An 18,299-nucleotide genomic window follows, 5' to 3' on the forward strand; every position below is an offset into this window, starting at 1 on the left:
CGTTGAACTTTATTTAAAAAATAACATTTTTATTTATAAATTTCGCAGATTTTCACATATTTCGCTGAAACTTAGAAAGCTAAAATGTTATTTTAAGTATTACACGTAAATTTTCTATATCAAAACTTCGTAGTTTCGGACTAAACAGGATATAATTTCTCCCCTATTACCTCAAAAATTTTCTCGATGTGCGCCCATGGCCTCGAGACTTAGTTCGTTCAATAAATAAATAATAAATGGGTAATATTTCTCTCTCGTGCATTTTTGATGACATTCGTCGATTTTGGGACACTGTATTAAATCCAAGAAAGACTATTGGTAATAGATGAGATGGTACAAAGTGTGTGTGTACGTTGTAGCTTAATTTAAACTCGGTTTTCCGAAAATAACCGAAAATTAATAATTTCTTTTGAATTTTTTCCTGACCACAATTGAAAAAAAAATTCAGCTTGAAGTGAACCTAACCGCATATCAAAAGTTTTTAAGAAATTTAACACCAAACCTGTCTAAAATCTTAGATTCGTCAAATACCAAATTGCTTTTGAGATACCAGGAGTTTACAGCAATCCATGCATTGGAGAGATAGGGCGAAAAATATCAACTAGGCTCAAAGAACAGGAAAGTGCAGAACACAATCACGCAATCAAACTCTGTTATAAATCTATAAGGAACCAAACAGTCTTGACCGCGAGTCAGGTCTTCTTCCTTTCACCAGTATACGCCATCCGAGATTTGAAGTTGGTTTTCAGTATAATGTTTCCAAACAAATGCATATATCATGTGTTTATAAGTTTCGCAATAAAACCAAATTTACAGAAAAAAAAGAAAGGCATGAAATCTATTTGAGACATTGAATGAAGAAAACTTAGTTTTTCACTCATTAAAATGTGTTAAATAATGATCGAGATGCCTAATTTTTATTGTATCTTTTGCCATCGTTTATTAAATTGACACCCTGTATATTTTACATCCGATTTTACAGGTATTTGTCGCAGATTTGAAGGAATATCATTACAATGTATTTAAATTTCGGAATAACAGCAGCCTTAGTGATTATTTGGGTCTCTAAGAACGTCAGATAGGAAATGGAGGAACTATTGGTTGTTCAGTGAAGACCCAGGACTTAACATTAATGTTTTGCAATCGTTTCTTTCGTAAAATAGTTTTCCCCGACTCGATTTGAATATCGTTAAGTATAGTACAGGAAATAGTTTTTTCTGCTGTGTATTGTAAATAAATAAATAAATAAATAAATAAACAACTAAATAAATAAATAAATAAAATAAAATAAAGTTACAATTATATTCGGTGACGTAGAAATAACTAAAGATCAAAATAAAGCTACAATTTTATGCCGTGACGGGCTCATTTGAACCCTTATTTTAATAGCAGTTACAAAACATTGTATATTTCGGCTACATATTTTTGTAAATAAATAAATAAATGAAATACAGTATACTATAATAGTAGTGGAAATAAAATAATCCTGCGATTTATTATAGTGACATATCGAAATTAGGAACTTTTACTTTAGTACCATGTAGCTCATATGTGCAGTTAAAATACATAAAAAAATACATAAATAAATAAATAAATAAAATAAAGATGCAATTTCTTGTCGTGACGCACTCGTACCAAAGGTCTCACGTCTTATTTTAATACCAGTGACAAAACAAGATATTTTTTGGGTAACAAATTTTTGTAAATAAATAATTAAATATACGGTGCGATATAATTTCAAGCGGCAATTTTATATCGTGAGGTAGAACTAACAAGTTCAAACTCTTACTTCAGTACCATTTAATTTTTTTCTGAGGTACATTTTTCTAAATAAATAAATAACTAAATAAATAAATAAATAAATAAAATGAAAGTGCAAATTTATGTCGTGACTTGACAAAGATCCAAACTTGTGCTTTAGCACCATCTAGAAGACATTTCTATAGCTTATATGTGCAAATAAATTCATAAATAAATGTGGAAATAAAATAAAGTTGTAAAACTCTTGCTTTAGTAGCATTTAGGTTTTTCTGAGATTGCACAAAAATAAATAAATAAATAAAATGAAGTTGCAATTTTATATCGTGACATAACAATGATCCAAATTTTTGCTTTAGTATACATTAGGTTTTTTTATTTAGCTAAATAAATAAAAAAATAAATAAATAAATTAAAGGTGCAATTTTATGCCGCGATGGACTCATTGCAAAGATTCGAACTCTTATTTTAATACAAGTGACAAAACATTATATTTTTTGGTAACATTTTTTTTTTAAACAAATGAAATACTGCGCGATACAATATGAACGGGAATGAAGTAAAGCTGCAATTTTATACCGCAAGGGATACAACAAAGGTTCAATTTTTGATTTAGCGCAATTCAAGTTTTTTCTGATGTATATGAAAGTGCGATTTCATATGGTGGCTTAGCAAAGGTCCACATTCTTACTTTCTTACCATTTAGTAAAATATTACGTTTCTTTGTTGCCAATATTTATTAATAAATAAATAACCAAATAAATAAATTAAATAGAATCGTCATTCCACTCTAGTGAATAAAAACTTTTAAATATGCAGACGCTTGAGTTTATTGTAAAAACTGAAGTTTACGTGGAGACCTAACTTGCGGTTTGTTTCAGCGGGGTCCCTCCCCTGGGTAGACCAGTCCCTGGAACGATTAGACGAGCTCAACGACGCTGAAATATACAATGCGGTGGTGAATTCCATGAACGAGTGGCAAAGGAAACACGACCTCAAGAAGTCGACGAACAGGTTATTATATATCAATGTTATAAATAATTTATAAAATATAAATAATACATTAGGGTGTTTAGAAAAACGCCCCATTTGTTATTAATTATTATGCTTTTACAGATCTTCTACTTCCGGTAACGTCTCCATTTTTATTGATCTTAACACAGAAAACCTCTCAATCAGAGGAGTTAAAAAATATATTCATTTCGTTTGGCTGGAACCTACCAGGAAGTCTAAATCAGTAGATTCCTATTTGGACAATGTAATTTCAAATTTTCCTAGTTACCGGATAAGTGTCATAGTTTGTGATCCCGTTTTGTCAGATCATTTGGGGCAATTAGTAAAAGTTAATTTGTCGGTATTTTGTCGTAATCGTTAATAAATAAAAAACGTGTAACTGCCTTCGGCAACAGTCTGGAGCATATTGAGGAGCCCGAACTTGTCAGTAAAAAACAAAGTGGCGTAGAGTTTTGTTCTATGTATATTGAACAACTTAGGGGAGCTGTCGATAGTTTCTTTCTCATTGTTAACTCAACTATCTATCGTTCGCCAATTAAATGGTTCATATTTTCTGTCTTACAAAAATTACCATAGTTCAAAAAGTAACCAAGACTTTCATGCTTATAAACGGTTCCACAAAGAATATCGTCACACTATAAAAGTGGAGAAAAAGAAAACTTACGATGACATAATTCTCAGTTCAAATGAAAAATCTAAAACGATACGGAATGTTGTTAATTGAGGGAAACGGTCTAAGCACAGTAACTCTATTCAATCATCAGTTACTCCGTTGCAGTTCAGTAGATATTTTGCTTTTGGATTTGCGCTGGATTTGTTGGACATTACTAATGGAGTGCCTCATGTTGTACGTTTTTGTAAGATCTTTCAGAAAAAATAAATATTATTATTATTATATATTATATGGTGTCTCATTTAAAAAAAAATCGAGAATTTTCAATTTAAAATGATCCAAATATGTTCGTTTGTTTTGGATACACCGTAGCATCTAATTCGAATTTCATTGCATACATCTTCTGCGTCATCTTTAAAAATAATGGTACTATTAGTATTTTTTTGCAATTGAGAAAACTGCAAATTTCACATAATTTTTGATAATGAACTTTACTCTATCATTGACACACCCTGTACAAAGATCTGCAAAATTCCGTTTTTATCATCTCGTTACGATAAACTTCAAAGGGCAATAAACAAATTTTCTGTTTTAACCCTGTATCACAAAAACAAAGCCAGCCAGGATTGTTTGAGACAAATTTTGTAGACCAACATTTGTTATTTTAAAGTAGCATTTTTTTATAGGGGTTGTTATTTTAAAATGTGCTTTATTAAAAGTAACATCCAATGATGAAATAAAGAAATCCTTGAGGATGCTAAAACTTTGAGAAAAACTTGTTTAAATTTTATCTGTTTCATTCACTTAACTTTCTCAGGACCAAGAGGGAAGATGCGAGCATATGTTACCCGGAGCTGGGGTGTTTCGAAGCTTCCGGCCCTTTCGGATACTTGGACATGCTTCCCAGCAAGCCCGAGGAGATCAACACCAAGTTCTTGCTGTATCCGGCCAGGTAAACGAATTGCTATTGAAAATGGGTATATTACATATTAAAAACGTTTGCTTTTACCTGCCGAAGAGAACACAAAAATACCCATATCTTCATCTGATAACACTGTAGGCCTCCTTATTATTTATGCGAACTCCAAACTTCATCTGACTACTCGGGACATGATGACTGCAATTTATAAATGAAGTTCAATTGTAAATAATAAATATTTTTTGTAGTGTTATGTAAGTTTTTATTTGTTTCACCTTAGAATAATGATTATTATTATTATTACATTTATTGTTCTAATAAATAACATGTGATTAACGCCGCTATCACATCACTTTCATTCTACAAACCCGAGTTTCGTGTCCCTAATATCGGAAAATTATATTTGCAATTTATCTGAACTTTACGATATAACCTTATATTTCATTACTCTTTTATATTAAGAAATTAGGTATGGTCTGTTCATAGATATAAGAAAGAAAGAAAAAGAATTATCCAAGAGTGGTTATTATCATACAATGCAACAAGATTATTACCTAAAGTTTCAGAATTTAGATTCAGGTAAAATTGTTGTCCCTAATAGAAAATTATTTTATACCTACCTGTTTGGTTTGGTATACTACTTAGTTTAAGTTCATTAGTAATCATTCTTATTTCGCGTGTAACACAGCGCGCGTTGAATCTTGTGCGATTTATGCAAAATATGTGCGAGTCTAGTGTATCTCAGGAGATGCTCCCGCCCAAATGTAGAAAACACTATTCGATTGAGACTAAGGAAGTTATAAACAATGTTTATTTGACTCTCATTGAACGTGGTGCCAGCAAGCAAGCATCTTTAGACGAAACGGCCGCATTGACGAAAATTCCAACATCAACTGTATAGAAAATTGTGAATAATCCCATTTCAGCGAGGAAAAAAAAAGAAGCGATGCTGACATTTTCTAGAGTGTAGATAAAAGTGATCAAGATATAATACGGCGTAAAATTTACCAGGTATACGAGGAACAAAGCGTGCCTACATTAGATATATTAATTAGGAGGCTTGAAAAAGATGAAACCGGTGTTAAATGTGGCAGAACTACCTTATGGATTTAAAAAAAATGATAAAAGGCAAGTTTTAATGAAATCTTTTAGAATTCGGAAATGGTCAGTGGAATATCTAGAAAAAATTAGGATTTACAGAGAACAACAAAGGTCAATTATTTACTTGGATGAAACCTGGTTCGACACTAATGATACCCCGGAAAAGGGTTGGGTTGACTCAACTGATGAGTGTAAAACAAACGCGCCATCAAAAAGAGGTAAAAGAATAACTATTTTGCATGCTGGCTTTAAAGATGGATGGATTCCAAATGGACTTTCTCTGTCTGCGAAAAATATTAAAGATTTTTCTCTGGATTACCACGAAGACACCACCGCTGATTTATTTGAAAGTTGGTTTAAAAACAAACTAGTTCCAAACATTCCTCCTAATAGCGTCATTGTAATGGACAATGCAAGTTATCACAGTAGACAGTTGACTAAAACCCCTTCCTCATGTGACACAAAAGCAACAAACCAAAACTACATGTATAATAACCACATTTATTTTCACGAAGATTATACCAAAAAGCAATTAATTGAGGTTCTACAATGCTTGAACCTACAAAAGGAATACGTATCTGATAATTATGCAAAAAATCTAGGGCATACAGTTTTAAGGCTTCCACCTTACCACTGTATATTTAATCCCATTGAAAATGTTTAGCACCAACTGAAATCTGCCATTCGTAACAATGTTTTTCCCCGTGTTAACTCCAATGTCCTCAAACTTATAGAATCCGAAGTTTTTAACATCCCTCCACAAAGCTGGGCAAATTCTGTTAAACATATAGAAAGAGGGGAACAATCGGATATCCATATTGCAAATAACATTTAACAAATAATAATTAGAACTTGCGATGATAGCGATAGTATATTATGTGAATAATTTTAAGTAATTTAAATAGGTAATAAAAATAATTTGTAATTTTTTTTAGATTTAAATATAAATACAAACATAAATAAATAAATATTCTTTAGTATCTTTCCTAACAAAACTCAAAATAATTAAATTCTAATCAAAGTACGGACCTGTTCGGCTATATTTCATTCATACAGCTTGCCCGGGTCTTTCCTTAATTCGTATCAGTTAGTCACTTTCTTATATCTACGAACAGACTTTATAAGTCAGAATCTCCCCTTAGGTTAGGTTTAATGATTACTTTATATTATACTATAATTTCACTCAACTTTAAACATAATTGTTACTGTTACTGTGAGGACCGTTTGTAGCAGTGTTGAATAATCGTTTTTACTGTGGGGTTCGGAAAAAACTAACCAAAATGGGCTGTAAAAAATATGTATGAAACTTTAACCAGTAGAGAACAAGAGCTTTAAAAAAAACTGTCTACTTTGAAAAAACGTCAATAATAACAATAATAGTGGAGAATTGATGATGATGAGACCAATATAAACATTAACCGTGCCACCGTCCACAGAGTTGTTGAAACATATAATATACGTAATTTACCTTGATGAACCATGGTCCGATACACACGACATTGTATTAAAGGATGGGTTGATTTCACTGAAAACTGTCAAAACAGAAGACGGATTTGTCCCAAACCGCTTGCTGTCGTGTACGAAGAATATTAAGCATTCTAATTTGGATTATCATGAGTACAAATGCCGAACTTTTTGAAAATTGATTTCAAAACAATCTTTTAGAAATCACTTACGCAAAGTTCAAAAACTGAAATCCGTAAATATTTTTTAGAAAATGATATTTGTTTTGAATTCAGTTCTCTATTGTTCTGTATTGTTGAGGATTATGAAGAGAAACACAAGCGAGGTAGGTCTGCTGTTAGACATTAATAAAAATTTACCAAAATTAAATACCGGATTTTGTTGTAAAAACTGTATATCGTTGGGGGAACTATATACCTGTTGACTTTGGACTACACGTCAATTATGTAGTTTAGTTTATTGAGTTTATGTGTCGACACGCCGAGATAACGCTAGCGTTTTCAGAACGCGAAGGAGGCGTAGCAATTCCGCGCCAGCCGAGGTGCCTTTTGAAAAAATCGAAGACGCCTTCGAGTGGGCAAAAAGCGGCTTTAACGCGAGCCTACCTACGAAGGTGCTCATACACGGTTTTGGCAGCGACTGCGGATACATCTGGGCTTACGAAATCCGGAGCGCGCTCATGGCAGTGGTAAGTTTTCATCGAATTGAGTTGCTTTTTTTCCGGTCCGGCGGGGGGGCCGATCGATCGCCGGTAATCAAACTGAAAGCCTCTCGCTGGACTTTTAATGCCGCGGACTTTAAAAGCCGCCGAAAAGTTAACTTACTCGTCCTTAAAATAATTTGGGATTAAAGATTACTCTAGTCCGAGTCATTCCGGTTGGTTTTGGGAAAACTTAAAAAGTTTTTTTTTAATGAAGTCGATTAAGTGGCCCTTTTAACTTCGATGTATCGAAAATGTCTGTTTCTTTTTAATTTCTAGGCGAAGAATTGCGGTTTGATGAGCTATGCTCAAACCCGTTTTGACAGCTACTAATGGATATTTAAAAAAGCTTACTGAATTTCTTGTATGATAATAATTGTTTACCACTGTTACAAATAAAATGAAATATAAAAAAATTCAATTCTTAACTTAATTTATTATCATACAAGAAACTCAGTATTTCAAAATTCAATTATTTCAATGTGTTTTGCACTTTATGAACTTCTATTTGTAATAATTTTCAATTTATTATAACTAGTTAATAAGAAATGACATTATATCTAAAGAATATTAACATAACCTAAAACTGGTGTTCAAATTGGAGGCTTATTTTTTAAATACCATTTTAAATAATTATTGGTCTCCTCCGTAGAGTTTCGAAAGTTAATACTTTGGTATTTATTATTTTCTGCTACAAATCATACTTACGCAGCTCTTTGCTATAGTTTCGGAGATTCCTGTACTGAAATAGAATTAATAAAATAGCAGTGGTTAAAACAATTCTTCATGCTATTTCTCGTCAAAAGTGACTGTTTTTTTTAATAAAAAATTATGTTAAAAAAAATTGAAAAATGTTATTGAAAAAAGTTGTTTCTTATTCATTTTTCCTCAATAATAATAATACCAATGTAATAATACCAATAATACCAATATAGCGTCTTTCTTTAAATGTATTGTATCTCATGAAATGTCGGTTTTTTTGAATGGAACACATTATATCTTCAGTTTGGTATGAACTACTCAGAAATATGTAACGGTATGGGATTATGGAAAAAGGATTTATAAAATACGTAAAATGGTTACATCATTTGTTCCTGATAACACTTTCATAATAACTTTTACAATTTGCGTGAAGCCAACTTTGTTTAATATTAACATTTTATTTGTATATACACTATTAACAAAGATATAAACGAGAACCTAGGTATAAAAACAATTATTTAAAATGATAAGGAACATAAAACAAGAGGTTGCATGTTATTCTGAAAGCTTTGGAGAGTACTGAAACTATGTATGATATTTTGAACGTTTTTTTTTAGCTTTATAAATGAAAATAATTATGTTCAAATTTGCAGAAAATGCTAATAGGTAATAATTTTTTCGTCCCTTATCATTTGAAATAGTTCCCGTTATGGTTTATCTTTTAAAATAATATTAAGGTCATAAAGCTGTGTGAAATTTTACAAATAAAATGTTAATATTAATCTAAGTTGGCTTCATGTAAATTATAAAAGTTATTCTGCAAGTATTGTCAGGAATAAACAAGGCCTACTGCAAATATATTCATGAAAATAAAGGAAAAATATATTTTATACGTTCATAAAAAAAAACATATTACAATTTTAATTTTAATTTTTTTAGATATAATTTTATGTAATAAAAGCTGTTAACATAAAGAAGCACATTTGGTGGATGCCTAATAACAGTAATCATCAAATTGAGATCCAATTTATGAAGAAAAGTTAATTAATTTAATTTGTTAACGTAACAAACATTTTAATCAAAATTAAAATTCAAAATAACATTTATGTTGTCTCGACGTTCCCCAACTTTTTGGAATGTTACCGCTTGTCATGTATATCCAGGAAGAGGTGAACACGATCTGCGTGGACTGGACCAACGGTGCGGCGTTGCCAAACTACGTAAAGGCGTCGGCAAACACGCGTCTCGTCGGCAAACAGCTGTCGCTGTTGCTGAGCGGCCTGGTCGAAAAAAACGGATTGTCTCTGATCACTACCCATCTGATCGGGTTCAGTTTGGGCGCTCATATTGCCGGATTCGCGGGAGCAGATTTGAAAAATTTGAGCCGTATTACGGGTAACCCCCGATTATACTATTGTTGTTATGACGTAACTATCAACCATTTTTCTTGTTTTACCTTAAGAGACGTTTTTTTTTCTATAGAGATCAAAATATTTCAGAGTTTAACTGAAATTAGCCTGCGTTCTACTCTGTACCTGCTTGTAAATTGTTTGAGAAATCTTTGGAAAGAAAGTCTTAAGAAATATAACGTCAAAACCAGGTTTACTACTTTTCCAAGAATCTCTCAACATCTTAGATCCGTCAAAGACAAAATTTCATTTGAGATAGCAGGAGCTTACAAGATTCCATGCACGTGAACATGAAGGAGTCTTAAGATTCCGACACAATTATGAAACAAAATAAGTTTTATTCGATGAAACTAAAATTCTTCTACCAAAGAAAAGTCACATCTTTACCTTTCACCAATATGGGAATCAGTCATACGAGACAATGTCCATAGACCTCCATTAGCTCAAACAGCAGGTACATTGTCGAAACGTCAGCAATTTCGACTCAGCGAATCCAGAAGTTTTGTAAACTGACTAAAATTGTTGCAGGTTTGGATCCAGCGGGACCGCTGTTCGAGTCCCAGGACACTAGGGCGCGTCTGGATCAGACAGACGCTGCCTTCGTTGACGTCATACACAGCAACGGTGAAAATTTGATACTGGGCGGGCTGGGTTCGTCACAGCCCATGGGCCACGTCGACTTCTACCCCAACGGAGGTCGGATGCAGAAGGGTTGCAGCCACTTGTTCGTCGGAGCGGTCAGCGATATCATTTGGTGTAAGCTCATTAATCGCAAAACCATTGCAACTCCAAATATGTATAAATGCTCAGTACATTATTGATTGTACATTGATTGATCATTGTAAATCCGCTGTATTTGATCGATAACTCACTGTGAATTACCAAGGGAACCCCGAAAATCATTTTAAAATGTGTAAATTCTGGGAAATCGCCAATAAACCGATCCATTTCTCCAAATTATCGGTACACCGTTGATAAATCATTATAAATCATTGATAAATCTCCACAAATTGCAGCATCCATCGGCGGGGATCGAAATTTAAGAGAGACGACGCTGGTGTTATTGTTATTACGTGACTAAATATTCGCATTTTAAATAGTCCGAACGTAAAACGAACAATGCAAGAGGATCGGAGAGGGGCTCTTGGGTCCGTGCTTTTTCGTCTGCTCGGCCAATTAGCAATTTTACAATTCAAATCGGCGCCAGCAGCGTGGTAATTGCTGGCAATTTCGCCCGTTGACTTTTAACGAAAAAGCGCGCCCTTTTTTTCCGACGGCCCTCTAGAATTTAATATTTTTTCACGCCGCTGACGTCAATGATTAATTTTTTCGTTCCTCGGATGATTTTGATACGGGAACGGAACGCCATTTTTCGATCAAACTGTTTTCCTGTAGGACTGTTCGAAAAATCGGAAATAAAAAAGCCAGATCAATGATAAAAAGACATGAAACTGAATTTTTCTGTAACTTTTTAACATTAAAACATTAAATAACTTCGTTTTAATTTTGTACATGAATATTTCATTTAGTCAATTTAATTTTTCCGGAAAGTTTATGTTTTGGAATATAAAAATTGTTTCCAGTGAAATGACCTTTATTTTTTATTTTTAGTCAGTGACACTCAGTAATATACAGGGTGATCAAAAAAGATTTCAAAATTGCACCTCAGAATGTACGTACTCCCATCATTCAACATGTGGAAAACATAATATAAAATTAATAATTTTATTTTTGAAAAGGATTGTCAAATGTTTTTGAAATAAAATAATGTATAATTTTTTCAGTATTTTAAGTAAATAATTATTGATACAGCGATTTCATAAAAAAATATTAGAGCCACAAAACGGTACATCGCAGACCAATATCCATATACATCTTTGGATTCGTCCTTTAAAGGGGTATCTGGAAATGCAAAAATGTAGAGCGCCTTTGATTTTCAAAAATTAACATTTTGTAAAATATCGCACGATCGCGTATTCGATAAAAATATTTAAATTTTGAATAAAGTCTGAGAAAAGGTACTATTTTCTAAAATATGATACTCAAAAAAATGTTTCCAAAGTTGGTTGTAACTAAAATATTTCCAAGATAATCTGAATCCCGAAGATATTCGCTCATAATTATATTGGATTCGTCTTCTGAAGGGGTATTTAAAACTGTAATGTTTTCCATTAAAAAAAATGTAACTTTATTTGACAACCCTGTATGAGTAATTGTGTGACAATTTAAATAATACAAGAAAACCAAAGATCGTTTTGCTGGAAACAACTTTTGCATTCAAATATTTTTTATAACACTCATAGATTTGGAGATAAGGTATAAGCCGCTCTTAAGTCGGCTACCCTGTACATCCTCGGAAATCCTTAATAAGTCATTGTACCTTTCTGACTCCGTAATATATTGTTGATAAACCGCTGTAAATCATTTGTAAATCACCGTAGAACATGGTACATTCTTGAATGTCCTTCATAGCTTAATGTAAATTGCTAAATCATGGTAAGTCATTCACAAATCACTGCATATCCCCTTTAGTGGTTCACTACACCTATCTAAATCCCATGTACATTGTTGATAAAACATTGCAAGACATTAATTAATCTCTGCAAATCACACCTACTTTTGTTTATTATTCACTCTGAGCCACCGCACATTCTCGGTCATCCGTAATAACTCTACGTACATTCTACACTCTACACTCTAAGCCACCATACATTCTTGGTGGCCCGTGATAATTCTATGTACACTTATAAATCCCTCGTACATCATTGATAAATCTTTTTAAATTACCGCTGTTTATGTAATATTTCTAAACGTTTTTTAAAATTCTCTTTGTGTCTCTGCAAATTACACATACTTTTGTTTATTATTCATTCTAAGCCATCGTACGTTCTCGGCGATCCTTAATATTTTTATGTACATTTATAAATCTTTTGTACATTGTTGATAAATCTTTTTAAATTACAGCTAATCCCTGGCAATTCCTTCGTAAATCGTCACACCTACACACTCAATATTTATGGAATATTTTGAGACACATTTTTTAAAAATTCCCTTAGCGTCAGCGGTGGAGGGCAGATCGTTGTGCAACCACCGCAGGGCGTACAAGTTCTTCATCGATTCGGTTTCGCCTAGGTGCCATTTCCCGGCTTTCCCTTGCGAATCCTACGACCATTTCCTTGCGGGAAAATGTTTCCCATGCACCGAGGAAAGGTAAAGAATAATCTTCATGGTCATATTTATAAACCTGGCGACAGTTGACATTCTGGTTGGATTTGCAGTAAGTGCGGCAACATGGGGTACTATGCGGACCGCTCCAAGGGCAGGGGGCAGTTGTACCTGATTACGCGTGACGAGGAACCTTTCTGTGGTAAGCTACGCGCTCATGTCTCTTCGGCAACGTTGAAATTCACTAATTGTCTTCCCCCTCACACTTCTTCCGCCGCGCGTAGCGCATCAGTATTTGGTGAAGCTGGAAACCGAACCTGGTCCGTTGCCGATCAAGAGCTATGGCAAGATCCAGATCACCCTCATAGGTGAATCCTTCCTCAACGAAACGTTCATGATGACGAGGTAATGGAAGAGCCTTGTGTTCTAGATGGGTTTGGGATAGTTATGCAATTTTCATGAGTTTGGTAAATAATGTAAAAAATTCCTCTAAACGTTGTACTCATATAGCTATTAGACATATAGAGGCCTTGCCTATGATCGTGAAGCAACTAGGTCACCAAATCACACAATTACAAGTGTGATTTGGTGCGATTGGGAGTCCAACAACTTTTAAATCTTTTAAATTAACTTGTACATAAGGCAACACTAACCCGTATATGGGCACATTCTTTTTCTTACACTTTTGACCACAAACTGCACGATAAAACGAAAAAGGTGCGGAAAGAATCAGAACCACCAAAAATGTCAACAACAATGCACACACTGTGCTTTCTTATTAAAATTTTTTCAGCAAAATTTATGGCAATGTGGCAACTCAGTTATTTGGAGGTGACGCATGCGCAAAAGATCCACACCTTCTCTTCGAGAATATCATAGGCACCTGCGGCGCATCACTTTTTACCGTAGTAGGGCCATTATAGTATCTAATAGCTATATGGTTGTACCTGGCCCGTAAGTTCGATTTATCTTTATCAATTAAAATGTTATCAAGATAAATTGAACAACTGCGCCCTGGAATGTATGTTTTTGAAATACGAAAATCCTCAAAACTTATTATTATCAGAATGGAGGGGGTCGCTCCTCACTAAGGGCTCTCACATGTCAGTGGTGATATAATTTCGAAACTAAGTGCTATGGTTTTCCTCAAACCTTAGAAAGGAAGATGAAGAAATGATCTTGGGCGAATCGATATCGAGGATCATAGTGCCTCACCCCATACTGTCACAACCGACGAAAATCGAGATACTCTATACCGCTTACAGCGGTTGGTTGTCATCTGGACTGACCCAGTGGAAGATCGACAAGGTAATGCTGATGGACAGCTTTGGGAAAATGTAAGTACCTTAGAGTTATTATCAGCACCTCTTACCTCTTCTCGCAACCAAAACCAAAGATTTTAGAACGTGGAATTGTTTGTCTCCCCTTTCTTGGAAATATGTAATGAATTATTGTACCTAAATCCTGAGTATAAAGTATTGTAAATAGTTGATAAATCACCGCACATAACTGGGATGTCTCAGAAACGATCCAAAGTATTGGCTTTGAAAGTGACTACCACTTCAGAAGATCTTTGATCTGATTAGCCAACCATTTTGTAATTTTCAGAGGTTTTGAACCGGCTAGCTCCAATCAAGCTAAATAAATACGGAAGTTGTAGTTTGTTTCCTAAATCCTTGTATTTTTTTCTTCTTTAAAGTTCCGCAATGTATGTGGAACCAACTGGCACACTAAAATATAGGTTTTACTTATTTGAAGACTGCGCATACTGTTTTTCAGGACCCACATCCAGCTATAATCAACTCATTTCAGCTGGACTACGGCTTAGGGTAACATTCTAAATTATTTTATTGCTAAGTAGTAAGGACCCTTTTGAAAAATGCTCAGACATATCTTCTGAGTGAAGCTGTGGTTGGTTGGGAACAAGTGTGGATTTATTTTAATCGCTCCAGTCTCTTGTATAAACCCCTCTCAAAAACCTTCGACACTGCAGGGAGCAGCGTTATTGCCTTTTTGTATAAAGGAAAAACTGTTGAGAGTTGAAGGGGTGCTGAGAATACTTGTTCAGTTAAGGACTCATTAATGATGCTAGCTAATCACATCAAATCTCATTTAAACTCGATGAAATCTTACAAAAGAAATGGAACTTCACAAACATTTACATTTGAAAATTATATTTACAGTAACGTTTGTCATGGAGCCGCTTCCTCAATGTTTAAGCTAACTTCAGTAGGATTATGGGTTAGGGTAACATTGTAAATGATTCTATTGCTATGTAGTGGGCACCCTTTTGAAAACTGCGTAGAAAATTCTTCTGAATGAAAGCTGTTGTTGGTTCTATTGGATAAAATTTTCTCAAACAAATCTGAATCTGAATCTGAATCTCTCGTTCCAGCTCGTCGGTGTGCAAGCGCAACCTCATCCTCGACTCTGGCGTGGCAGTCATCTTGCCTCTCTACCCCGGCGAGTGCGATCCGCCGAAACACAAACCCGACAAGCAGACGGTCGACCAACGTATGGAGCGGCCTTTCAACAACACTTCGAAGGAGATGTTCGTGCCGACGCAAGTGATCCGGGTCGGTTTGGACGATCAAGAGTACGAACCGAACTCTTCGGAGGCGGTACCGTTCAGGAACGACCTCACCGACGATAACGACGAAGCGGAATCGAGTCGAGCGTTCAACACGAGGATCGTCAAAGCCGACGAGGCTAGCAAACACCTCGCAGACGACAACGGGTTGATCAGAGAGATCGTGGAGCCGGTTTTAAAGCCCCAGTCCTTCAAGAACGCGAGGGCTCACGACCCTGCCAAGACGAAACCGGAGATAACTGAGCCGATCTTGGGACCGACTACGTCGAAGTCTCCGAAGACGACGACTTCTGCTACTACGGAAACCACCACCACCACCACCACCACGACCACCACCACTACGGAGGAGAATAAAATCGTGACGTTCTACGACGCGGACTGGGTGCCCCACAGGAGAGACAAGTGGAAGCGAGAAGACGAATCGAAGGCTATCAAGGGGTTCGAAACTTCACGTGGCGAAGACGCGATCGGCTCGATCGTGACGACGGTGCAGTTCCTGCCTCAACGGTTGGCGAGGATGTTCGAGCAGGCTGAGAAGTACGCCAGGGACACCCTGTTGCCTTTCGTCAGTACTTACACTCCGAGGTTCATCACCGACATTATCAGACCCAGGGAGAGCCCCAGGTACGTGCCTTTGAACTACGAGCCGGAGGAGGAGACCGCGAGGGTCGCCGATGAGGGCGTCAACGGGTTGAGGCCTGCCGAGAGCAGGAATATCAAGGCCGGCGACTTGGAAGCGACTACGACCGCGCAGGCGCTCACGCATATACAGAGGATCGAGAAGAGGACTACGACGACTACGACGACGGCGACTACGCAAAGTAAGGGGGCGGGGAGGAGGACGAGAGATAACGGGGCCGGTAAAAGGGCGATCTACATAGATTTGCCGGTATTCGAGGAAGACGGCAGGTCCGTCAAGTATATTCCGTTGTCCGGGGGCCTTTGAGGCGGGGATCGGTCGGTTGGACAGTACACACATACCAGGTGGCCCATTAGTTAGTCCTACAACTTAGAAAGAAAAATATTTACACATAAATCGGCCAAGAGCAAAAACTGGAAATTGTTTTCAAGTTCGTAAAATGGCCGCTAGGGGGGCGCAACCTCTACTGTAAAATTTACAAAACTGGTTTTCTCAAAAATTTTCCAAATCAACCTATATCAAAATTAACATTGGCGTAATCTACTCTAGATGAGGAAACTTTTTTGTTCGAAGTGTTTTTTTCTACCTCCTCAAATTAAGGGTGGGGGAAGGGTCAAATATTGGTTTAGAAAAAGTTGAATTACTTTTTTTTTGGATAATCCGATTAATTTATGGGGGCTTCGACTGGCATGCCAATATCACGATATTAATTCTTTTACGGGTCGGTAGGAGGCGCCGCATGTCAAAAACAGTTATTTTTACGATTTTCTCGAAATTTTTAAGTATAATCGAATAAATATTTTTAGCTAGCATGAAAGAGAGCAAAAAAATGTAATATCTTTTTTCTCTTTAGTATAGTGTAATACCAGAGACGAGAGATGTGACGTGGTATGCTTATATTTTCTACTAGAGTTAAATCAGATGTTGTCCTAATTTGTCCATATTAATCGCCACTATTCAATAATAGTTAAAACTGAATCGTCAATATAATTTATTAATACATTACACGTATTGCCAATATTGGAGAAAAGGGTAAAATAACTAAGTAGGCTTAGCGGTTGCCATGGTAACGGTACTATTATCATGAACCTAGCCCAAACATCAATTTATTGAGGTGTTTTCTGAATAATTCCCTCATTTATGTTTTATATATAAAGTCAAATAAAAATGGTATCGGAATTTTATTATAAAATATCATCCCTTCATAATACTACTTCTGTTAAAAAAAGTATTTTTAAATTAACATTTATTTATATCTCAGAGCAAAAAAACCATATTGCCATACCGTTTCCATGATGTGTTTTTTTACGCCCATCCTAGCCAAAAATATTTATACCATTATATTTGAAATTTTCGAGAAAATAAAACTAAACTAAGTTCCCCCTACCCTTAATTTGACGAGAGAGAAAAAAGTAGTTCAACCAAAAAAGTTTCCTTATTTAGAGTAGATTAGGTTAAAACTAATTTTGATATAGCTTATTTTGGAATATTTTTGGGAAACCCCCTTTTTTCTATTTTGCAGGGGAGGTTACGCCTCTAGCGGCCATTTTATGAACTTGAACTGTTTCTCTTGGCCTATTTATTTATAATATATTTTTTTCTAAGTTGTTAGAGGAACGGTTCCCGAGATATATTCTTCATTAATGGGCCACCAGGTACATGTATATGAGTGAAATTTTTTGTTCTTCGTCGAGATGGGCAATGTTAATGTCAAAAAGAATTGAACGTAATTACTCCAATTTTGTTCAGTGACATGTTGAAATGCTTCTTCTGTGTATTGAAATCGATAGTGTTCAGGTCACAGTGATACGATGGTAAACGTAAAACATCTATCCCGTATTTCGCTGCTATTTATTCAATTTCACATTTGTCATACTCATTTCTGTACGCCTAAACAACTTCCCGCAGTTCTAATTTAAATTAGGAGTTGCCAAAGAAAATTTACAAGAATGATATGAAGCGCTATCCATAACAACATTTTTTTTGTCTATTGTTAGCTGAATGTGGAGTTAGCGACTCCTCAAACAATTGCTCGAAATAATCGCCATTTGTTTCGTCATGACCATCGCCTTCGAAAGCCTGCAGTTTGCAATCTGTTACGGTGTTGTCACACCAAACTTAATCAATCTTACGATCCACATTCACCCAATTCTCATCTAAATCATATTACAATTTTGTTGGCGATATTTCTTTATTAATCTACGCTACTCTACTCTACTCAATA

General features: G+C 35.3%; 1 protein-coding gene across 2 annotated transcripts in view; it reads left to right on the plus strand.

Moving 5' to 3' along the window:
* The window catches only part of LOC132703030 (mucin-2-like), a 43,650-nt gene that overhangs the window by 22,153 nt on the left and 3,198 nt on the right, over nucleotides 1–18,299 (plus strand). For both annotated transcript variants that reach the window (XM_060672050.1, XM_060672051.1), the window contains exons 3-12: nucleotides 2,640–2,772; nucleotides 4,203–4,337; nucleotides 7,374–7,557; nucleotides 9,435–9,666; nucleotides 10,209–10,436; nucleotides 12,737–12,890; nucleotides 12,959–13,047; nucleotides 13,130–13,250; nucleotides 14,003–14,182; nucleotides 15,241–16,256. In XM_060672050.1, coding sequence (XP_060528033.1) covers nucleotides 2,640–2,772; nucleotides 4,203–4,337; nucleotides 7,374–7,557; nucleotides 9,435–9,666; nucleotides 10,209–10,436; nucleotides 12,737–12,890; nucleotides 12,959–13,047; nucleotides 13,130–13,250; nucleotides 14,003–14,182; nucleotides 15,241–16,256 — 2,472 coding nt within the window. The remainder of the gene's footprint in view (nucleotides 1–2,639; nucleotides 2,773–4,202; nucleotides 4,338–7,373; nucleotides 7,558–9,434; nucleotides 9,667–10,208; nucleotides 10,437–12,736; nucleotides 12,891–12,958; nucleotides 13,048–13,129; nucleotides 13,251–14,002; nucleotides 14,183–15,240; nucleotides 16,257–18,299) is intronic.

The sequence above is a fragment of the Cylas formicarius genome, unplaced genomic scaffold (genome assembly GCF_029955315.1).
Source record: "Cylas formicarius isolate icCylForm1 unplaced genomic scaffold, icCylForm1.1 PGA_scaffold_6__28_contigs__length_40554024, whole genome shotgun sequence".
Taxonomy (NCBI): domain Eukaryota; kingdom Metazoa; phylum Arthropoda; class Insecta; order Coleoptera; family Brentidae; genus Cylas; species Cylas formicarius.